General features: G+C 40.0%; 1 protein-coding gene across 1 annotated transcript in view; it reads right to left on the bottom strand.

Moving 5' to 3' along the window:
- The window catches only part of adam17b (ADAM metallopeptidase domain 17b), a 74682-nt gene that overhangs the window by 17108 nt on the left and 32546 nt on the right, over positions 1–25028 (bottom strand). The window contains exons 7-15 of the mRNA XM_043678080.2: positions 20864–20997; positions 18384–18473; positions 16063–16173; positions 12210–12354; positions 10653–10741; positions 9185–9334; positions 7179–7378; positions 4624–4727; positions 2423–2557 (exon numbers count right to left, since the gene is read on the bottom strand). Of these exons, the coding sequence (XP_043534015.2) occupies positions 2423–2557; positions 4624–4727; positions 7179–7378; positions 9185–9334; positions 10653–10741; positions 12210–12354; positions 16063–16173; positions 18384–18473; positions 20864–20997 (1158 nt within the window). The remainder of the gene's footprint in view (positions 1–2422; positions 2558–4623; positions 4728–7178; positions 7379–9184; positions 9335–10652; positions 10742–12209; positions 12355–16062; positions 16174–18383; positions 18474–20863; positions 20998–25028) is intronic.

The raw sequence follows: 25028 nt of genomic DNA, 5'->3' as shown, positions 1-25028 counted from the left end.
GACAGCTTGTTTGTCGCAGTCAGGGGAGTAGCCTGAGAGCGCTCTTCAGGGTAAAAGCTGGTGCTGTTACTCTGCTAATGGTTTTAGAACCTTAGCTTAAGCCTGGCTTATAGGTATCTATGTTATAGTGTAACACTGATGCCATTAGTAAATAAAGGTAATAATTGAAACTAAACTGTCTGTAAGAGTTTTATATTCCAGACTACCACAGAGTACGACCTTCAGGACAAACCAAGAGAAGTTACAAATCGAGTCCATCAGATTCCTGAGCCATCTCAAATAGGTACTTCAATACCTCAGCCTCTGATACTCCAGGGAAAATAGTCCCAGCCTATTCAGCCTCTCCCTATAGCTCAAACCCTCCAACCCTGGCAAGATCCCTGTAAATCTCTGCTGAACCCTTTCAAGCTTCACAACATCCTTCCTATAGCAGGGAGACCAGAACTGAATGCAGTATTCCAACAGTGGCCGAACCAATGTCATGTACAGCCAAAACCTGATCTCCCTACTCTTTTACTCAATGTTCTGACCATTGAAGGAACACACTTCAAATGCCTTTTTCACTATCCTATCGACCTGTGACTCCACTTTCAAGGAACATCACTTTCAATCTATATCATCTCATTATTGTTTATTTTAAATGTAAGAAGTTTTTCCTTTTCCACACTATCCAGCCAGCTTGTGATTTTAAAAACCCCTTCAAATCTCCTCTCAACATTCTAATCTCCAAGGAGAACAATCTAAACTTCTTCACTCTATCCTCAGAGCTGAAGTTTCTCATTCCTGGAAATATTCTAGTAACCATTTCTATATTCTCTTCAATGTGTTTTCGTATTTCAAACAATGTGGCACCCACAACATAATGCTCCAGCTTGGATCTAACAAGTGTCTCCTTGCTCTTGTACTCTATGTCCCAATTAATAAAGCCAAGGATATTGTATGCTTTATTAATTACTCTCTCCACTTGTACTGCCACTTCTATGGTCTGTGCAGATACACGCCAAGTGACTCTGCTCCTGCACTCAGTTTAGAATTAGGCCTCCTATTTTACATATCAAAGCTATATATTGAAAGATATTAGTAACAACATTGACTACAGTACTGAAAAATATGGTGCTGTTAGAATGATCTTTTCAAAGCAATATGCTTAAAAAACATAGGTTTATTGCTCTTAGAGAGTTCTTTCTTACCAGAAAGACAAACAGTCCATTCCACACATATATTCCAGCTGATGTGCGCAACTAATGTGCCACCTTCATCCCAGCCAGTTTACAGCTGACTTGGCCAAAATCAACAAATATATCCACAATCTCTACTTCTCTGCCGCCCTTCCTGGCCCTACACCTCATTTGACTAGGAATTCCAATACATAACAATTTTATTGCTATTTTACTGTATGATTACTAAAAGAACAGCAACATGGAGCAAGTTATCCCTGTCACCATTTCTGATGTGCTGCATCAGTATTCAGCTCAGATAATGGGTTTTTATTAAATGATGAGACAATACCAAACCAAAAAAAAACACAACTGAAACTGCACATTGTAAAAAATTACCTGAAAGAAAGTAGCAGCAATGCCAAAAACATTTCATTACCACCATGCCATTCATCATTCCGACTTGGACATGGAGTGTTGCTTCTTCATTGTTACTAGGTCATTATCTTAAAATTCCAAATAACAACTGCGAGAGTATTATAATCGTAATAGTATAATCAAGAAAAAGTCCATCAAAACAATGTTGGATAATACATGCAAACTTGCCATCACACTGCAAGGACAAACAACCAACTAACCCGCAGCATTGACTGAGGAATTGAGCAGATCAAGCCCCCTATTATCAACAACTAGGGAGGAAAATATTCCAAAATAAGTCTTAAAACTGAATGGTTTAAAAAAAAACTGTATTAAATTCAATTCTTGTCTCATATTCATCACAACAAAACCATACAGTCCAGGAACAGACCCTTTGGCCCACCATGATGCCATTCTAAAATAACTTCAGCTGCCTGCATATGGTCTGTATCCTTCTATTCCCTGGCTGTTCATGTGCCTGTCTTGATGCCTCTTAAACAATGACATCATATCTAGTTCAACCACCTCCCCTGACAACACACTTCAGCCACCTACCACACAGCGTTTAAAAAACTTGCCATCTTCTTTAAATTTTCCCCCTCTCACTGTAAACCTACTATTTGACATTTCTATAATGAGAAAGAGATTCCAACTACCTATACCTCTCAACTTTCTATAGTTCTGTCAGGTAACCGCTCAGCCTCTAATGCTCTCGCAAAAAAAAAATCCAAAGTTTATATAACTACTCCTTACAACCGAATGCATTCATTTGATGTTTGTGACCGTATGAATCTAAGCAGTTGATAAGTACCTATAGAAATCCCCACAAAATAAACCTTTTTACTCACCATTACAAGCACATGGGCTGTGGCCCATCTCGGTCTCACAAAAAGGTATGCATTCGCCATTTAAACATTTTCCCATGTCCACACAGATGGTATCATCTGGAGCATTACCAGGAGCAGGGCAAAACTGATCCATCCCTAAAAAGAAAGGATTTTATCAGAGTTGAAATTTAAGTGAAGAGAGCACCATCTATCAATTAAACTTGGAACACTTTAAAATAGTTATTCTAGCAGTCAGCTTGTGCGATAAGTCAACTCTTTGTTATCAATAAGCTAAAAATTATTTTGAGCACTATCAAGGGTGTCCTGACATTAATGCTTAAATTTTTAGGTAACAATCTAGTAGCCGCTAGGAGAAAGCAGATAATAGCCCTTTCCTCCTGGAAAAGTGTAACATTTATCTCCTCAAAATATGTTAAGTTGGGGCTGTCCAAAGAACCAACGCTTGCTCACTTCAAAACAGCTGAGTTTCACATTAGCATTCATCTGGGACACATCCACAATTCATATATTTCCTGCCATTTACTTCCACAATTGCTAAGTAGCTATAAGCATCTTTGAGGTCACAACAATAAGAAGGAACGGGTATTTTAACAACTTAACAGGTTTTTTTTGGCAGCGACAACTTTATGAACAGTGGCAAAATACTGCAGATGCTGGAAATATGAAACCAACACAGAAACACAGCAGGTCTAAGCAGCATCAGCGGAGAGAGAAACAAAGCTAACATTTCGAGTCTAGTATGACTCCTCTTCAGACTCTTTTACATTTTTGTGAACCTTTGCTCAAATTGTTGGAATGTCCTTTTTCTTTCTGCATCATTCCTTGCACCAAAACGAGAATCACATTGAATGGTACCTTTGGAAAGGAGGTGTAGAAAGGATTGCGAGACACACTTGCACTGGGCGATAAACATATCTCACATTGGCTGATGATTCAAGTTGGTAGAGTGTGTTGTTCTCAAAGCAAACTGAAACAGCATAGTTGTAAATAGCTGACGAACTGTGATAGAAGATCACAGCATATCTTTTATTAGCACTACATGGTTTAAGTCCTGTTGGGCTGATCAACAGTCAGAAATGCATAATCAATCACATACATCTCTTATGTTCCCAGAACAAAAGCTTTTTCAGGCTCTGTCATCATCAGATATAATCAGCAAACAGTTGTGGCTTAACCCTTTAGGAAAAGCTCTTTTGAGGCACACTGTAATGCTGACTTACAAGGTTGGTGTCATAAAATAGGAGATCAACATCTATTCCAAGCATCCAACTCCCCTTTGCAAGGGGAGTGAAAAGTCATGTGCATAGACTTGCAAGCGGGCATCACGGGACTATGCCTACATCGGTAAAACAATAGGAATTCATTTTGTGTTTTAAAAACGGCAGCCGCAGCTTAAACCCACAGAACTCAGCAGCTGCCGGTCCGCCCACGAGACCGGGAGATGGGAGATGGGAGCCAGAGGACAGATCAAATCCACACTAGGCCAGACACTAACCATGACTCATAGACCGAAACTCCGGACCTAATTAATATGGAAACCTAATCAAATCAAGAGACTGACTGAAACACACCGATATTCATCAATACAGAACCATCCTGACACAAAGGACAGGCATCCACCAGACAAGAACGAACAGACTAATACACACCAGCACCCCAAGGGAACAAACGGGGGTGCTAGCCCCCAGCCCTCACAGAGGGGCACAAGCAGATAGTACCCGGACCCGTTTACATAATCCAATTAGCACCCTATTGTGTGTACACTGCAACTCTCCTGGGACGGCAGGAAACCCACCATTTGCACCTACTCCAGCGATGATGGGGAACTATCATCCCATTCATACTCAAAATCCTCACATCCTGACAAAGAAAAGGTATATAATGTGTAGCAGCGCGCGGGAACAGCAGAACAGCCGAGATTCGGACCTCGGTTGGTCTCCGCCAGTGTTACTGTATCAATAAACGTTACCAATTGTTGAACCGCACTCTGGGCTCGGACTGATATCATTTCATCCGCGCTAACAGACTCATCTTCACCTGCATCTTAAAACTCCTTTACCTTTGATTTTTCTCCCCCTCAGAGTTAGTAAAAGTGAAAATTGATTCAAGTAGTTTATGGAGCACAATGAAATTTGTCACAATTGTTGACAAATTGAGTCTCTTTAAATTTCATTTACACATAGGTTTCTGCTCACACTCACCTGTGCAAGTGGATTCTCCTTTGCATGTTGCATTGATTGCTTCCTGACACTTCTTTCCAGCTTTTTCAAATTGACAATCCTTGCAGCATGGGCTGTTCTTATCACTTTTGAAATAATTATTAAAAATAATTACTTCTAAACAATTCAATTTGCTTTCAATTTACTCTAAGTTTTGGGCAAATGAAACTGGCAACTAATTCTGATATGGTACTACCATAACAATCAATCAAGGAGGTAAGGTAGATGAGAAAGGTGTTCACAAGATTGCGTGTCTTGCTAACACTTTTGTCTCACAGAGGTGCCACTTACTATTGGAATAAGCTGCCAAACAATGCTGTAAGCTGAAATTTTACTTAGAAGTTTTACCAGAATCGACTCAGTGTTAGCAGCGTTTGGCATGCTTGCCTTCATTGGTCATAACATTGCGTATAGGAGTTGGGATATCATATTGCTGTTGTGCATGACATTGGTGAGCTACCTTTGGAATACTCTATACACCCTTCTATAGGAAGGATGGTGACAAACTTGAGAGGGTGCAGAAAGATTTACAAGGATATTGCAGGACAGGAGTTCAAGCTATATGGAAAGGCTGAATAAGTTGGGCCTTTTTCCCCAAGGTGTCAGAGACTGAAGGGTGACTGTATAGAAATTTATAAAAGCATGACAAGTGTGGACAGGGTGAAGAGCCAAGGACTTTTCCCAGGGGTGGGGGGAGTTCAAAACTTGAGGGCATGGGTTTAAGGAGAGAGAGGAAAGATTTAAAAAGGACCAGAGGGGTAACGTTTTCACGCAGAGGGTGGTGTATGTACGGAAGAAACTGCTAGAGGAAGTGGTGGCAACAGGTACAATTACAACATTTAAAAGGTGTCTGGATGGGTATATGAATAGGAAGGCTTTCGAGGGATATAGGTCAAATGCCGGCAAATGGGACTAGGTTAGCTTGGCGGAATAAATGAGTTGGACCGAAGGATCTGTTTCCGTACCGGATGACTCTACAACCCTTCTTAAAATGCATTCTTGTTCAAAAATTATTGAACTGAAGAATTCTTACAGTTTTTAAATTCATAATTTTTAAAAATTCTTTGTGCTATTAACCTCCTGAACCTTTTTAGTTTACGATATTGTTACTTTTAAGACAAAACTCATACAAGGAATGGCAATGGGAACATATAGGTCTTAATTTCAAAGATTGTAAAGAATGTTCTAGAATTTAAAAGGGTGTATTGCCAGCTTATCTGAAATATGTTTATAAAGGGACCGCTATTTAGAACACTGTTCTGTCTTGTCTAAGGATTTGATTGATAAAGACAATATTTAACTGAAAAATGCAGACCAAAGCCAGCTTCAAACTTTTGATCAAAAGGGTGGTGGTGGTGGTGGTGGTCGTGGAGGGTTGTTTTTCAGACTGGAGGCCTGTGACCAGTGGAGTGCCACAAGGATCGGTGCTGGTCCTCTACTTTTTGTCATTTACATCAATGATTTGGATGCGAGCATAAGAGTATAGTAAGTAAGTTTACAGATGAAACCAAAATTGGAGGTGTAGTGGACAGCAAAGAGGGTTACCTCAGATTACAACAGGATCTTGACCAGATGGGCCAATGGGCTGAGAAGTGGCAGATGGAGTTTAATTCAGATAAATGCGAGGTGCTGCATTTTGGGAAAGCAAATCTTAGCAGGACTTATAAACTTAATGGTAAGGTCCTTGGGAGTGTTGCTGAACAAAGAGACCTTGAAGTGCAGGTTCATAGCTCCTTGAAAGTGGAATCGCAGGTAGACAGGATAGTGAAGGTGGCGTTTGGTATGCTTTCTTTTATTGGTCAGAGTATTGAGTACAGGAGTTGGGAGGTCATGTTTCAGCTGTACAGGACATTGGTTAGGCCACTGTCGCAATATTGCTTGCAATTCTGGTCTCCTTCCTATTGGGAAGATGTTGTGAAACTTGAAAGAGTTCAGAAAGATTTACAAGGATATTGCCAGGGTTGGAGGATTTGAGCTACAGGGAGAGGCAAAACAGGCTGGGGCTGTTTTCCCTGGCGCGTTGGAGGCTGAGGGGTGACCTGATAGACGTTTACAAAATTATGAGGGGCATGGATTGAGTAAATAGACAAAGTCTTTTCCCTGGGATCAGAGAGTACAGAACTAGAGGGCATAGGTTTAGGGTGAGAGGAGAAAGATATAAGAGAGACCTAAGGGGAAACGTTTTCACACAGAGGGTGGTACGTGTATGGAATGAGCTGCCAGAGGAAGTAGTGGAGGCTGGTACAATTGCAACATTTAAGAGGCATTTGGATGGTTATATGAATAGGAAGGGTTTGGAGGGATATGGGCCGGGTGCTGGCAGGTGGGACTAGATTGGGTTGGGATATCTGGTCGGGATGGACGGGTTGGACTGAAGGGTCTGTTTCCATGCTTTACATCTCTATGACTCTGTGACTCTAAAACATTAAATATCATCGTTATTTTCAGAATAAATGTGAAGCAACAGTTTAAAAGGAAAAAAATGTGAAAACTGTTTATTAATTTAACTAATTATCTGATGGTCTTTAATTCTTTACCTGCACTTTTTATCTTTTTTGAGTTGACATTGTTGGGTGCAGCACTTATCCTCAGTTAGTTGTAGAAGCCCAGGATCACATTCCTCCCCCTCATCCACACGCGAATTTCCACATACTTTCTTGTTTCGTTCTTGAAAGCACTTGGACGCTTTATTAATTAGTGTCCGAAAAATCGATCGTTTGCTGCAGTTGGAGAACAGCTGAAGAATCAAACACCGAGTCACAATTAGGGAGTCAAACCATTAACCATTTTAAACATAAATAAATGCAGAAGTAGTCATTTCAATGATGTCTGTGTTCAAGCATAGTTCATGTGCATTTTTGAGTGTTAGTACAATTGGTGGATAATTTCTAGCATTCAGAGAGAAAAGATATTCAACACCTTTATCAATAGATCCAATGGTTGAAGCAGAACCCACCAAATCTCAAAAGTGAAAAGTAAATGCATTCACCAGAATTTAAAGACTCAAAGCACTGCAATAACTATTGAGTAGTCTTAAATGAAACCATGTTATGTTGGTTTCTCTTCCAGGCTACTTTACGATAAATTAAACCAAATTACAGCAGAAGCAACTGCTCTTTCAAGTTTGTCTATCACAAGAACACTGTGCACAAATCCAACTCCTATTCTTATACAAATTTAAGGCTCACTCATCAGTAAGGTCTTCAGTAAAGACACCCAGAAGGAGCTCATCAAATTCAGTCCCTATTAAGATGACCATGTCTTCTGATTTCAGCTTCAAATCCACACACCCACCTACCATGACAAGCTTTCATCTCTTTGTGTAATAAGAATCCATTTCTGTCCTAATTATTCAAAGACTCAGGATACTGGAGAAAAAAATAGTTTGCTTCATCTTTTTTAAATGGGCGACACTATTTTTAAAAAGGGATCGCAAATTCAAGATTCTCCCATAGAGGAAAAATCCTCACCATGTCTATCCTTTAAAGATCCTGCATGATCCTAAATGCTTCAAGAATGGTTGCATGCTCTTCCAAACTCAAGATGCAAGCCTACTTTGTCCAACTTTTTCTCATAAGACCAGCTGCCCATTTCAGATAGTACTCTAGTAAACTTACTGTGAATTACTTTGAACACATTTACATCCTTCCTTAACAAGGTGACCAACACAGTATATAGTACTGTAGCTATGGTCTCATCAGTAATCTGTATACCTGAAGCATAACCATCCTATGTGATATTCAATTCCCCTAATAGGAGTAAATGGTAACATTAGCTTTTGCATTTACTTGCTGTATCTTTATATTTTTGCAATTCATGCACAAGGTTTACCAGATTCCTGTGATGGCAGGACTGATGTATGAAGAGGGGCTGGAGTGGTAGGACTATTTTCACTGCAGTTCAAAAGAATGAGGGGGGGGGGGGGTCTCACAGAAACCTGTAAAGTTCCAACAGGACTAGACAGGGTAAATTCAGGAAAGAATGTTCCAATGACCAGGAAATCTAGAACCAGGCTCATGGTCTATGCATAACTGCATAGGTCATTTAGGACTGAGATGAGGAGAAATTTCTTCATCTAGAGAATGAGCCTATGGAATTCACTGCCACAGAAAGTGATCAAGGACAAAAACATTGTTTTTGAGAGGGCTGAAGGGATCAAAGGATATGGGATGAAAGTGCGAACGGGGTACTGAGTTCAATGATCAGCCATGATCATACTGAACACCGAAGCACACTCCAAAGGGCCAAATGGTCTACTCCTGCTCCTATTTTTCTATGTTTCAATGTAATATATCACTCTGGACTGGATTTAAATTCAGAACTCAAGTATGAACAATGTGCATTCCACTTCATTTTTAATAGTTTTATTTAACATGACCGTTACAGTTTAAGTGCACTGATGTGTAATAAGAAAAGACTGATCAGCAAAAGTCTAAGGACTAGTCAATTAAATCTTAATGGGTATGGTTGTACAATCCTTAGAAAGTAGGTCATCTAAATAACAATATTACTCACATGCAATAAAAGCTCAGGTCTACAGTACCTTGTTATTATCCTGGTCACCACTCACTGCTATGGGATACATGACATATTTCCCACCATCATCATCTGTCGGGGCACATTCTAGAGTATCTGGATCATGCTCCGCTCCAAAGTTATGGCCTAATTCATGAGTAGTAACAAGATCTGCTTCCTATTTTGAAATTAAAATCCAAGAAACGTTTTTAGATAAACTGCTGTCTACACCTTAAAATTCAACAGACAATCTACCATTGTGTAATCTTTAAATAAGAAAGCCATGAAAGAGTGATTTCTGACACCCCATTTCAAAACAGCACATCATGTTCCAAATCAAACCCGAATACAGAACAATTACACAGTTTAAAATTAAGCATTTATTTTCTATAAAAGTTTCTAAACAATGTTTTAAAGCATATAATAATCACTGAACCAGAAATCTGTTTTCACTCTACACATTGTTTCGTGAAGAAAAAACAGGTACAAGACCAAGGGAAATTTGGAGCATAAAAATCAGAATGATACAAATGAACTGAAATTGTTATTCCATTCCCCAAGTCGTCATAATTTTTGTATAATCTGTAAATGAAAAAAGGGATGAACCTCAAAATTCAGACAGTCCAAAAAGACAAAGTGAGAATGCAGAGAAATGGAAAGGGGACAAATGAAAACAGCTGGGATACAATAGACAATATATTTTTCATTTTGTGCTCATTCAGCAACTGGCCATATCTAGAAAATTCAGTACAACAAAATTCTCAGGATAAAGAAATTGGCATTACTACTACATCAGAATCATTTGAAGCTAATTATGAATTTTTAAAATTGCCACAATTTAGTACAAATTTCAACTTAGCAGCTAAGTCCCATAAAAGATTTTAGCATTTCACAAAATTTCATTACTATGCCACCAAAGACCTGGATCAGATTGCAAACTGGACATATTCTTTAAGGTGCAGAAAGAAATCAAGAGCAAGCAACAAAAGGAGAAGTTGAAATCAAAACAGTTACAACTTCAAGCCAGTTATTTTAATTTTTCCTGTCCCACCCCTTCTTTCTCCAGTCAAATTCACAACTAACAATCTGAAAGTGATCCCAAGCTCATAATGACAGTTAAATATTTGGTGTGATTGCCAATTTGGGAAGAAATAGATAGGTCAAGGAAAAAATAAGCAACAGAAGACTCTTTGTAATGTAGTATTTAACTGTAAGCCTTGATATTTAACAATACCGGCCCTGGTATATTAATATAACTGTATTTCACCAGTGTGAATAATAGTTACACTTTAATTAAAAGCTCGCAAAGGTAAAAAAATTCACAAAACAGTAAGCGTAATCACATACATTAATATGCTAACATTCCTCAGCAAGAACCAAGTATCTAAAATAAATACCAGTTCTTATCAACTTCAACAAAATCCATATATTAAATGCCTAAGTTAAAATTTACAAAGAAAACTAAGATGTGAAGAAAGTAACAATGCATAATTTACCTTGGTGAGAATTGTTTTCCCATAGTTCTTTGTGCTGGTTAATCCAGTATTTAGGTACACTATCTTTTCCATGGTTGGGTGATCATAGGCTGGTGAAAAAACATTCCTAGATGTCACAGCTATTGACACACTTTTCTCAAAAGATGTAGGCAAAAGATTCTCATTGGTATGGTCTCCATAGGATTATAAAAGTCTTCATATTCATATAACTATATACTTTTATTTATTGCTAGGAGAAATCTTGTCCAATTACACAAACTACAGAGGAACCGAGATTATCCGAACGAAATGGGCAGGCACTATTCTATTTGGATAATTGATTATTCGGTTAATTAAATCAACACCTTTCCTCTGGGGCTTGGAATTTTCTAGGTCCACTCCCTGTTCAGGAAACTGGGCAGCAGCACACTGTACGAGCCCCACCGCCCACCTCCTCCTCCAACCCCCAACCCAGTCCAACACATCCACCCCCATTTGCCTCCGCAACTGCCCACGCCCCTCAAACCTGCCCAACACCACCCCTCAGCTGCACCCCCCCAACCCCATCCAACACCAGCCCCCATCTGCCTCTCAAACCTGTCCAACTCCGCCCCCATCCGACCCCCACCCGCCCCCAACCAACATAACCCTCCCCCGCCCGCCCCAACTCATCCAACACTAACCATCCCCACCTCAATCTTCCCCTGCCCTCCTCCAATCCCGTCCAACACCGTCCCCCATCCGCCCCCAACCCCTTCCAAAACCAATCCGCCCTAACCCTCAACCATCCAACACCGCCCACCACCCGCAAGCCCCCCCATCTGCCCCTGCTCCCTCTCCAGGGCAGCCGGACTGGACACCAACAGTAAGACTACTGCTGCTGCCGCCTTTTGGAAGCGGGGGGGGGGGTGAGTTGCCATACAGAGCGGGCGCGCGCATCCACCCACCCTTTTGACAGGTTTCACCTTTGCCCTATGCTGGAGGGTTGGAGAGATTACCTGGGGAAGGGGGAGGGGGGGGGGGGGGGGGGGTTAGGGTACACGCGCCTGTGTAGAACTCCAGGGAAAGTGTGTGGGGAGAGAGAGGGAGAGCGGGAGATCAGTCATTTGGACACAGTGCCTGGGCTCCCGTCAGTCCAGGACTGTTCTCAGCAGCATTTCAGTAAGCAGAGTTCACTTTTAATCACTGTAAACAAAAGATGCGATCAGTGTTGAAAACACGTCTTTGATGTAAATGTTTCTATCGGGACCTAGAGATCTCTTTCGGATCATCCGCTATTCGGATAATTGATATTTGGGTTATCAAGGTTCCTCTGTATAGGAATACTTCACACATTTAGCAGAAAAATCACAGGTAACATACCTTTGATTTCCCAACATATGCAACTAACAAAACTTGCTGTCTGTTGCATGGATGTGTAAATTAATCCCATGGTATCTCATTTTCTTTATTCCAAATTGGCTTCAACAATTTTGTTCCAATGAAGGTAACTTAAAATAGTAATGCATTTTATCCACTTATTTTTGCAATACAGAAATGAATGTTAAAAATTAAAATTTCATTTACATTTGGACTTACGTGTAGGGCATATGCCACCTAATGCACGTGATTTTGGAGATCCAACATAAGCTAACCCAAGTGTTCCGTGTTCAAAATCTTGGTACGTAAACAGATGTGCAAGGCAAACTTTGGATGCACTTTTGGCTATATCAGCACTGAATTGCTGAGAAGTTAAAAACAAAAATCGATTCTTCAGAAAAAGCAAAGTTAAATAGGGAAACTAAATTTCTACTATTTGACAAAATTTACTCATACAAGCAACTTCTGAGAACTTTTGTTATACATTTAGATCAGAAATAGGAAGGTAGAGTATAATCATAATGCTGGGATTGTACTACAGATCTCCCAGCTGCCAGCTGAAGATAGAGGAAGAGATACATAATCAGATCCTGGAAAGATGTGAAAATAACAGTTGTTGTGGTGGTAGTGGGTGATTATAACTTCCTCCATAGTGACTGGGACTCGCTTAGCACCAGAGATTTCGATGTGGATCAATTTGTTGTGTGTCCTGGAGGGCTTGATGTGGATAGTCTAACAAGGGAGGGGTCATTCTGGACCTGGTATTGGGAAACGAGCCTGGCCAGATGATCAAAGCTTCAGTGGGGTAGCATTTTGGGAACAGCGACCGTAAGTAAGTAACTAAGTTTGCGGCTACTTATAAATAAGGACAGGGGCAGACCTCTGATGAAAGTGTTAAATGGGGTCAGGCCAACTATAAGCGAAATAGGCATAAAATTGGAGGATATGGATTGGGAACGGCTATTGGATGGCAAATCCACATCTGACAAATGGCAGTCTTTTAAGGACCAGATGATTGGTGTGCAGGACAGGCATGTCCCTGTTAAAATGAAGGACAAGAATGGCAGGATTCTGGAACCTTGGATGACAGGGGAGAATTATCAGTTTAGTCAAAAAAGCATATCCAAGGTCTAGATGACTAAAAACAAATGACGCCCTTGAAGAACATACATAAAATAGGAAAGAGCACAAATGTGGAGATAGTAGGGTTAAAAGGGGTTATGCCCGAAACGTCGATTCTCCTGTTCTTTGGATGCTGCCTGACCTGCTGCGTTTTTCCAGCAACACATTGTCAGCTCTGATCTCCAGCATCTGTAGCCCTCACTTTCTCTTAAAAGGGGTTATGAAATGTCTTCGGCCAGCAGGGTTAAGGAGAATCCCAAGGAACTTTATATATGCATTAGGAGCAAGAGGGTAGCAAAGGAAAGAGTATGCTCACTCAAAGATAAAGGAGGGAGGTTATGTTTGGAGTCAACGGAAATGGGTGAGATTCTTAATGAGGACTTTACATCGGTATTCAGCACAGAGTGGAATGGGAGGGATGCTGACATTAGGGAAAGATGCGTGAATACTCTCGGGCAGATCAACATTATAAAGAAGAAAGTGTTGGGTGTCTTGAAATACATTAATGTAGGCAAGTCCACCAGGGCCAGACGGGATCTATCCCAGGATACTATGGGGAAAAAAAGGAAAGAAATAGCAGGGGCCCTAACAGATATCTTTGCATCCCCTTTGGCCACAAGCGAGGTTCCAGAGAAGTGGAGAATGGCAATGTTTTTCTTCTGTTTAAGAAGGGAAACTGAGATAATTCAGGTAATTACAGGCTGGTAAGCATGATGTCAGTGATAGAAAAGTTGTTAGAAAAGATACTCAGACAGGATTTCTTCACATTTGGAAGAAAATGGACTTGTTATTGATAGGCAACATGGGTTTGTGCAGGGAATATCATGTCTCACCAACTAGATTGACTGTTTTGAGAAGGTGACAAGAATGATTTGTGAGGGAAAGACGATGGATGTTGACTACATGGACTTTAATAAGGCATTTCATAAATACCTCATGGCAGGCTAATACATAGTATCGGAGGTGAGCTGGCTAGATAGATGCAAAACTAGCCTGGTTATACAAGACAGTAGATGGAAGGGTGCTTTTTGTGATGGAGATCAGTAACTTGTGGTGTTCTGAAAGAATCAGTGCTGGGGCTTTTTGTTGGTAATATATTTAAATAATCTGGAGAAAAATGTAGGTGGTCTGATTAATAAGTTTGTGGATGACACCAAAATTGAAGATGCAGACAGTAAGGAGGATTATCAAAGGATACAGCCAGATATAGGTAGATTATAGATTTGGGCAAAGCAATGGCAAATGGATTTTTATCTGGACAAATGCAAGGTGATGCATTTTGGAAAAACAAATTCAACGGCCAATTATACCATAAATGACAGAACCCTTAGGAGCACTCACATACAGAGGGAGCTGGACTTACAGGTCCCTCAAAGTGGCACCACAGGTGAACTGGTGGTCAAGAGGGAATACAGCATGCTTGCCTTCATTGGCTGGGACATCAAGTATAAAACTTGGCAAGTTACGTTACAGCTGTACAAAACTTTAGCTACGCCACAGTTGGAATATTGCATGTAGTTCCGGTTACCACACTACCATAAGGACATGAATGCTTCAGAGTGGATGCAGAAAAGGTTTACCAGAATGTTGCCTGGTCTGATGGATTTTAAGTTTTGAGGAGTGATTGGATAAACTCAACTGGTTTTCACTGGAAAGATGGAGGCTGACAGGCGACCTGTTAGAGATCTACAGGATTATGAGAGGCATAGATGGGGTAGATGGTCAGAGGCTTATTCCCCAGGATAGAAAGGTCAACTACAAGAGGGCACAGATTCGAGGTGAGATCTAGGGGTGAAGTGCAGGAAACATTTAAGGTATACCTTGTTGGATACACGAATGCGAGGTGAACAGAGAGATAGACACTTTGCATGGACAATAAGCAGTCGGTCTAAATGAGGATTAAAAATCAGCACAGGCTTGGTGGGCTGAAGGGCCTTTTCCTGTGCTGCACTTTTTTTTTTTGTACAATGAATTTAGCACTTCTGAGCTGCTACCAGGGGGTCTATACATAAAACCTTTACAGTTCCTCAGTTCCGCTCATAAGTTCGCCATTGGGTGCTTTCCAGGAGAAAGTGAGGAGAGCAGAGGCTTGAGATCGGAGTTGAAAAATGTGGTGTGGAAAAGCACAGCTGGTCAGGCAGCATCCGAGGAGCAGAACAGACGACGTTTTGGGTATAAACCCTTCATCAGGAATGTGCGTTCCCCTAATTACATCCTCCCTCACCATAGAAATTATTCTGTTTCTAATCAATACTGCTACTCCACCCCCCCATGCCACTTTCTTTATCCCTCCTATAAATCTTGTAACCTGATCTATATAGTTCCCAGTTCTGACCATCCTGCAGCTGTATCTCTATAATAGCAACAATATCAATTTCCACTTTGAATCTGTGCCCGCAGCTCATTTAATTTGTTCTTTGCACTCCATGCATTTGTACAAAATAACTAATTTTGGCTGAACATTCCACCCTGTCCTCCAGCATCTTTTTGTAATTTCTCCCTGTCTTCCTCAGTACACTTTTTAATAAGCCCACCCTATTCATTAAACTGGCCCAGTTAGGTCAGCCTATTAATCTCTACACTTCCTCCTCACGCTGGTCAGCTGCTCTGGTTCCCATGCTCTGCCATACTAGTTTGAAATCTCCCCGCAAGGATATTGGTGCCCCTTCAGTTTAGGTGCGGGTGGTGCCATTGTAATTCATTTTGTGTTAATTTTCATCAGTTTTTAATAAATATTAAGTTCCAAAAATATATACCATTGAATTTTTACAGTTGAAGTCTTGTAATTTGCTTTGATTTAAATTTCGGAAATTTTCAAGTCTTTTAGTATATAAAGTGCATCAACTATAACTTAGAAGTAGCAACTCCTTTAAAATTATGTGACAGTTTCAGTGTCTTTAATAAAACCAAGCTCCCTAAGAATAATATTTCTCTTCCAGCTCTTCCTTACCTCAAGCAGAGGCTTGACATCCCAAGCATCTTTATTTTCTGGATAACTTCCAGCCATATTGTAATGTTTCTTACCCGCAGTCACCACTGTTGGTTCTTTATTGACAATTATCTGTAATGTTAAAAAAAAGCATCAAAATAAATCACTTTAAAATAACACCTTCAAAAGTAGGAGGTCCAAGCCAAAGAAAGCAATCTAAGAGGGGGTTAACATAGCATTGGTCAGAGATAGAACATAACAATGATACTGTGAGGAAACAAGGAAGGCTTCCATCATCCGTTGGCATGCTTGTGCTGTCAACAGAATGCCTATTTCCACCTCCTTAACAAAACTTTGCTCCGTGGAGGGCACAGCATGGTGGCTCAGTAGTTAGCACTGCTGCATCACATTGCCAGGGACTCAGGTTCGATTGCACCCTCGGGCGACTGTCCGTGTGAAGTTTGCACGTTCTCCCTGTGTCTGTGGGTGTTTCGTCCGGATGCTCTGGTTTCCTCCCACAGACCAAAGATGGCAAGTTAGGTGGATTGGCCATTTTAAGTAGTGTTGTACTTCCCATGGATGTGTAGGTTAGGTGGCCTGGCCATGGGAAATGCAGGGTGACAGGGATAGGGTAGGGGGTACGTCTGGTGGGCTGTTCTTTGGAGGGTAGGTGTGGACTCGATGAGCCAAATGGGCGGTTTCCACACTGTAGGGAAGTATGATTTCTAAAGCTCCCTGCTTTGGCTTATTTGCTACCAAATCCCTCATTCGTTCCCATGTTACCTGCAGACTTGACTATTCCAACACTATCCTAGCTAAAACCTCAACCATTTGTAAACTTGGGTTCATCCAAATGCCTACAAGCACATCCTAACATGTACAAGCCTCTTGCCCATCATCCCTGTGTTTACAGGCCTTATAACAAGCTTTAGCTCTAATCGTCCTCAACTTTGTGTTGCCCAGAGTCAAACTTATTATTCAACTCCTGTGAAACACTTTGGAATATTTTACTGCATTGAAAAAGTACTGTATAAATATTGATGAAACTCTCAGAAAAGTCATCGTCTTTCCACTTCAGGGCTCACCCGGACATTGCTAACTCCACTAATTTCTTAACTAATTTCTCCAGCTTATATGGAATATTTTTAAACTTTGGAATCTTGTTTGACTTTGAGAGGAGATTAATTCATTGATCAGAAAGCCCACTTAATTCCACCTCTATACCAATGTCAATTTTGTCGCTACCACAGTCCTCTGTTGTTTAACCTTTACTCATACCTTGGTACCCTTGGAAAGGCAGAAGCTTGTTTGTTGCAAGGATCCTAAAAATAATTATTGAATTTGAGTACAGTAGGCTCTGAACTCCAATATACTAATAACTGGCAGCCCATTCTTTCTCCCCCATTACCCCTCAGCAAAAACAGCTACGGCTTGCCCATTACTGCACAGAGAATCACTACTTATGTCCTCACTCGCTTACAATTGTTCATTCCACTACGCTTACTGAAATTGCTTCTCTTTAGAATCTTTCCATGCCTTTCCTCCATCCAATCCTCAAATCTTAGAAACAGCTTCCTTATTTTGGTCTGTTTCATTCCAAACTTGTGTACCCCACTGTTTGCATCACCTCTGGCAGCCATGACTTCAAGCATCCACTCCAGAAAACCTTAATTCGCTCTTCCCCTTTAAGGGTTTCCTTATCAACTCCCTCATTTCTTAGACTTACAGGCTGACTGTCTGGTCCCGAGCCCCGCAACGTCAGTTAAGAACCATTCACTATTTATGGGCTACACAATTGCAAGCCATAAACTAAGTGTTGGATAGCTGGACGCACAATGCCTATTAACTGGCATTAACCTGACCTGTATGACTGCTGTTACTAGTTAGGGAAACTATTTCTGCTACCTGTCCTTTAAAGTTTATTCTGTGATAATAATTTTTGTTAGCAATTGAAGTATGCCCAACTGGTGTTTTTAGGTCAAACTTCTGTCATATTTTCAATAACTGAAATAAATAGACACACAGGTTATCACATGAACTTTGCTACATAATTGTCAAAAAGCAGACACAAATGTACTGAATGTTATTTCAAATACCCACAAGCCTACCGGAATACATTCAAGTCATTTGGAGTGACACTACAATAATAATTTTTGAAAAATAAGCCAGACTGGTGACAGGATTATTTTTCAACAAGTTCATTGCTAACATAAGAATAAACTTTAAAAAGGAAGATGACCACTCAGTCAACTCAATAGACCTAAGATTATAAAAACTGATCTATTAACTTTGTGTAGCTGTGATGAGTTGAAAAAGAAAACAGTATATTTTAAATGATTTACCTCCTCTATCTGCACTCCATATCCTTTGAAACCAGCACTATTCCAAGTGGTATTCCGATAAATGTCATCTACTCTGTCAATCAATTCGATCTGCATTTAGAAAAGCAAATTTGGATTGTTCAGTTAGAATAACAATTAAAACTGCATATCATTATAGAACCTTAAGGTAGTGTACATAGTGATGCAATCACATTTTGAAAATAAACTTTTTTTCCTTCTTAGAAAGTCCTAGGTTGTACAGCATGGAAACCAGACTCTTTGTCTAAATCATCTATGCCAACTAGATATCCTAAATAAATCTAATCCTATTTTCCAGCATTTGGCCCATATCCCTCTCAACCCTTCCTATTCATATACCCATCTAGATGCCTTTTAAATATTGTAATTATAACAGCCTCCATCATTTCCTCTGGCAGTTCATTCCGTACACACACCATCTCCTGCATGAAAAAGTTGCCCCTTTTTAAAATCTTTCCCCCTCACCTTAAACATCCCTCTATCCCTCTAGTTTTTGATTCCTTCCACCCTCGGTAAAAGACCTTGTCTATTCACCCTAACTATGCCCCTCACCATTTTATAAGTCTCTATAAGGTCAACCCTCAGCTTCCGATGCTCCAGGGAGAATAGTCCCAGCCTATTCAGCATCTTCCAATAGCTGAAACCTCCAACCCTGGCAACATCCTTGTAAATCTTTTCTGAACCTTTCCAAGTTTTACAACATCCTTCCTATAGCGGAGGGACCAGGATTACATGAAGTATTCCATAAGTGGTCTAACCAATGTCTCGTACAGCCGCAACATGACCTCCCAACTCTTATACATGATGCATTTCTCTCTATTTTATGGATCCATTGAGAAATATATCATTACCAAATAAAACCTATCCACTTCAAGCCTGGGAAATAGTTTAAAATGAGACTGTTGAAAACTCATTCAAGAAAATCATTATACAAAAGATAATGAAAGAATGCATTCATTTATTTTCTCCACACTTTTAAAATAACCAGTAAATTGAACGCCATTAAGGGAAAAGGCAACATGATATAATCGCTTTTACTCTTCATGCCTCCTATAAACATAACTATGGCATAAAAATAATTTTGTTATTGAAGGTTCAGTGAAGAGAAGTTAGTCAGTCTTCAAAGTGTAGGATTCATTTTCCCAACTTATTTTGCCAAGTTTAAAGACACTGGTCTGGGATTGGGAATCTGAATATAAATAAAGGTTCAATGTAAAGAAAAACCTTCAGCCTTATCTAAGGAGATCATAGGAGTATTAAATTCTCAATTCAGTCTTACCTACAAATGCTTGTAATCCACAATACACAATTCTCAGGACTTTGCATCAATTTAAAAATGTGGGTGTACTTTTGAAAAAATAGTTATGTTAAAATATTAAGTATATTACTGGATAGTAATCTAGAAGCCTGTGGCACCCACAAGGTGGAAAACAAGTTGAAATACAACACAAAACAAAACAAAGAACTGCGCATGCTAGTGATCTGACACAAAAGCAGAAATTGCCAGTGAAACTCAGATCTGGCAGCATCTACGGGAAGAAAGCAGACATTGAGTCCAGTGACTCTTCATCAGAATCCAAATATAATACAGAACTGAGGCATTTAAATTCCATTAACTTAAATAAAAAGCTACTGTCACTAATGATTTCAAATAAATTATCAGATCATTAAAAACCCACCAAGTTCTTGAATATTATTCAGAAATGGATATCTGCCCCTAAAATGTAGTCTAGCCTATGTACAAGTCCAGAAACACAACATGATTGATTCTTACATGTCCTCTGAAATGACCTAGCAAGTTCCTCAGGTCTATTTGAGAAGGGAGTTCATGGTCAACCTCAATAAAATGTGGAACTGGAAAAAGCACAGCAGATCAAGCAGCATCAGAGAAGCATGAATGTCAATGTTTTGGGCAGGACCCTTCATCAGGACTTGTGAAGGCTCCTGCCCAAAATGTTGATTCTCCAGCTCCACTGATGCTGCTTGATCTGCTATGCTTTTTCCAGTTCCACATTTTCTCAACTCTTGACTTTCCAGCAACTGCAGCCCTCACCATCTCCAAGCTCATCGTCAACCTCTCGAGGACAATCAGACACTGTCAAAAATAAACACTGGGCAACACCAGCAATGCCCACATTCTACGAAGGAGTAATTCATCTTTTAAAAACTTGTATTGTTAATGCTTAGTAGCACCTTTTAGATTGAGAATGGCCAACCATTTTCTCTCTCATTACCAGTAACTAAACAGACAGGAAAGTAGACAAAGTGCTCTCAAGCTTCCATTACAGTCAATGTTTGAAAAACAGCGATCCAGTTAAAATCTATACATTTATCCAAATATGCAAGATCAATCAATATGAATGCACTTAAACAATGAGCTGAGATAATTAATGGTGTTAGTTTCAAGGTAGAAGTAGTTTAACAGTAAACCAAAGGGTACATTTAAAATTATTCATCCTTACCAAGTAATTGATGGTGATGCTCTCTTCACCACGCCCCATGTGTTTAAAAAAACGATAATCTGCTACAACCAGCATTTTGCAAGTATTCTTCTCAGGATCTAGGACATTTTGTCTTTTCTGTCGCTGGATGTATTCTATTGAACAATTAAAATTTCTGAATCAATCAATGAATCAATCATTTAAAAATGGTTAGACTTGTGTCTTAAACTTAAAAAAAGACATTGCTTAAAAGTAAACACATACAACACAAATATAATGTATGAACTGCATAAGTTTTTTTTAAGCAGACACTTCACCCTAGTTAAGTAAAATACTGACACACCTTGGAGCATAACGCAACAGAATAGCCGATGACTGGTTTCCACACAAAATTTGAGATAGAAAATGCCCAATTGTGCTGAATTGATTTGTTAAAACCTAGCATCTATTATAACTAAAGTTAAAATTTGGCAGATTTTATATGTAACACTGATACAAATGCATCTGGTGTAATGCAATATAGGAAGTCTAAGGAGTTCAGTCAGGACAGGGAAACCTGAAGAATCAAATTAATTAACAACCATGGCATTAAACCTTGCCAGAAATTTCAAATCAGATTTTTGTGTTTGAAAGTACCAGTAACTTTGTCTCCAAACTATTTCAGGATTTTGTACAGAAAATAGAAGCAAATCTTAAAAACATTACTTAAATTTAGCTCAAAAATTAATTGCTCATGAAGCAAAGAACATGTACCAATCCATCAAAAAGAGTATCAAAGTTGGATAACATCAAAAGATGATAATTACCACTGTTTATCCATATCAAACAGTGGCAAACTAATACTAATAACTGCTAATAAAGGAGATAGCAAGAAAAGGAATGAGAAAAAAAATGGTACAAAAATCCACATAAATGTAATGAGATTTGCCAAAATTCTTTATACATCTTCATAAAATGTTGGTGTCACTAGCTTACTGTCCATTCCCAATTGCCCTCAAGGCAGTGGCTGTGAGCCGCCTTCCAGAATTGTTATACACCATCTGGTAAGTACACGGACAGTGACGTTTGAGTGTTCGAGGCTTTTAATCCAGTGAGAGTGAAAGACTAATAACATTGCCCCAGGGAAGGGTGTGGTGTGGCTTGAAGGGGAACTTATAGGTGGTGTTCTCTTGCATCTGCTGTTTCTCATCTAGATCATGTTGTTCAAAAATTTTGAAGGCAGTGCCAAAGAATTCTCAGTGAGTTCATGTATATAGCGCACACACCTACCATCATGCACCAGGAGCGAATGAATGTTGAAGGTATTGGAGGTGATGTCAATCAAGCAGGTTTTCCTAGATGATATTAATATTTTTGTATTGTTGGAGCCATCATACTCATCCAGATAAGTAGACAGTACTCCATAATGCTGTCGACCTGTGCCTTGTGGACGGCAGACAGGTTTCAGGGAGTTAAAGAGGCAAGTTACTCATAGAATTCCCAGACTCTGACCGCCATCAGTAGCCACAGTATTTATACTGCTGGCCCAGTGGAGCTAAAACTTCATTAGCAGCAATTATTTAATTTCTTGATAGTTATTTTAATTTTGAGATTAAAACACAGAAGAAAGCTATCACCTGTCGACTGCAATTCCTGTATTATCTCAGAGTTTCAGGATGCTTAATGGCGCATATTTTCAGGAAGTGTCCCAAATTGCTTAAAATCAAGCTGAATGTTTGAGCTTGCCTGGCAACTGGAATCAATGCAGCATGTACAAGTGGCTAAAGATTTCCTGGATAGTCAGTTTCAGGAGGAATATTCTCACACAGTCGGATAATAGTGCAAACAGCAATCAAATAGCCACTTCAAAGGTGGGAAAAGATGGGAATCCTTTGGAAGTATTTTATATTCTAGCATATTATTTCATATTAATTAATTGGGCTGTTGAGTGGCAGGCTGAAATAGCCATGCAGATAAACATTGTAGTATCAATGAGACACATCTGGCTCAAAAAAAACAACAGATGCTTAACATCTTTAGATATGAGAATAATATTATGTGGGTTCTCAGCTTTATAAATAGCATTAAAAAAACAAGTTGTCTTGCCAAATCAGCTGGAGCATTAGCTCCATTTCTGAGTATCACATTTTAAGAAGATTGCGAAGGCTTTGGAGGAGGTACAAAAAGTTTACTGGAATGGTTCCAGGAATGAGGGATTATATTTTTTTTAGACTGGAGAAGTGACAGTCAGAGCAGGCAGGGACAAGGTAGAACTAATAAATTAAACTGCATTTACTTCAATGCAAGGGGCCTAACAGGGAAGGCAGATGAACTCAGGGCATGGTCAGGAACATGGGACTGGGATATCATAGCAATTATGGAAACATGGCTCAGGGATGGGCAGGACTGGCAGCTTAATGTTCCAGGATACAAATGCTACAGGAAAGATAGAAAGGGAGGCAAAAAAGAGGAGGGGGAGTGGCATTTTTGATAAGGGATAGCATTACAGCTGTGCTAAGGGAGGATATTCCCGGAAATACATCCAGGGAAGTTATTTGGGTGGAACTGAGAAATAAGAAAGGGATGATCACCTTATTGGGATTGTATTATAGACCCCCCAACAGTCAGAGGGAAATTGAGAAACAAACTTGTAAGGAGATCTCAGCTATCTGTAAGAATAACAGGGTGGTTATGGTAGGGGATTTTAATTTTCCAAACATCGACTGGGACTGCCATAGCGTTAAAGGTTTAGATGGAGAGGAATTTATTAAGTGTGTACAAGACAATTTTCTGATTCAGTATGTGGATGTACCTACCAGAGAAGGTGCAAAATTTGACCTACTCTTGGGAAATAAGGCAGGGCAAGTGACTGAGGTGTCAGTGGGAGAGCACTTTGGGGCCAGTGACCATAATTCTATTTGTTTTAAAATCATGATGAAAAAGGATAGACCAGATCTAAAAGTTGAAGTTCTAAATTGGAGAAAGGCCAATTTTGACGGTATTAGGCAAGAACTTTCAAAAGCTGATCGGAGGCAGATGTTCGCAGGTAAAGGGACGGCTGGAAAATGGGAAGCCTTCAGAAATGAGATAACAAGAATCCAGATAAAGTATATTCCGGTCAGGGTGAAAGGGAAGGCTGGTAGGTATAGGGAATGCTGGATGACTAAAGCAGTTGAGGGATTGGTTAAGAAAAAGAAGGAAGCATGTCAGGTACAGACAGGATAGATGAGTGAATCCTTAGAAGAGTATAAAGAAAGTAGGAGTATACTTAAGAGGGAAATCAGGAGGGCAAAATGGAGATAGCTTTGGCAAATAGAATTAAGGAGAATCCAAAGGGGTTTTACAAAATATATTAAGGATAAAAGGGTAACGAAGGAGAGAATAGGGCCCCTCAAAGATCAGCAAGGCGGTCTTTGTGTGGAGCCACAGATGCAAAATATTCATTTAGTATCAGTATTTACTGTGGAAAAGGATATGGAAGATATAGACTGTAGGGAAATAGATGGTGACATCTTGCAAAAAGTCCAGATTACAGAGGAGGAAGTGCTGGATGTCTTCAAACGGTTAAAGGTGGATAAATCCCCAGGACCTGATCAGGTATACCAGAGAACTCTGTGGGAAGCGAGAGAAGTGATTGCTGGGCCTCTTGCTGAGATATTTGTATCATCGATAGTCACAGGTGATGTGCCGGAAGACTGGAGGTTGGCAAACGTGGTGCCACTGTTTAAGAAGGGTGGTAAGGACAAGCCAGGGAACTATAGACCAGTGAGCCTGACCTTGGTGGTGGACAAGTTGTTGGAAGGAATCCGGAGGGACAGGACGTACACGTATTTGGAAAGGCAAGGACTGATTCGGGATAGTCAACATGGCTTTGTGTGTGGGAAATCATGTCTCACAAACTTGATTGAGTTTTTTGAAGAAGTAACAAAGATGATTGAGGAGGGCAGAGCAGTAGATGTGATCTATATGGACTTCAGTAAGGCGTTTGACAAGGTCCCCCATAGGAGACTGATTAGCAAAGTTAGATCTCATGGAATACAGGGAGAACTAGCCATTTGGGTACAGAACTGGCTCAAAGGTAGAAGACAGAGGGTGGTGGTGGAGGGTTGTTTTTCAAACTGGAGGCCTGTGACCAGTGGAGTGCCACAAGGATCGGTGCTGGGTCCTCCACTTTTTGTCATTTACATAAATGATTTGGATGCGAGCA

This window comes from Chiloscyllium plagiosum, unplaced genomic scaffold (genome assembly GCF_037043375.1).
Source record: "Chiloscyllium plagiosum isolate Xiang-an unplaced genomic scaffold, Cpla_swu_hap1 HiC_scaffold_3, whole genome shotgun sequence".
NCBI lineage: Eukaryota > Metazoa > Chordata > Chondrichthyes > Orectolobiformes > Hemiscylliidae > Chiloscyllium > Chiloscyllium plagiosum.
Note: the sequence above shows the minus strand (reverse complement) of the source record. Positions and strands in the feature narration are given on the sequence as shown.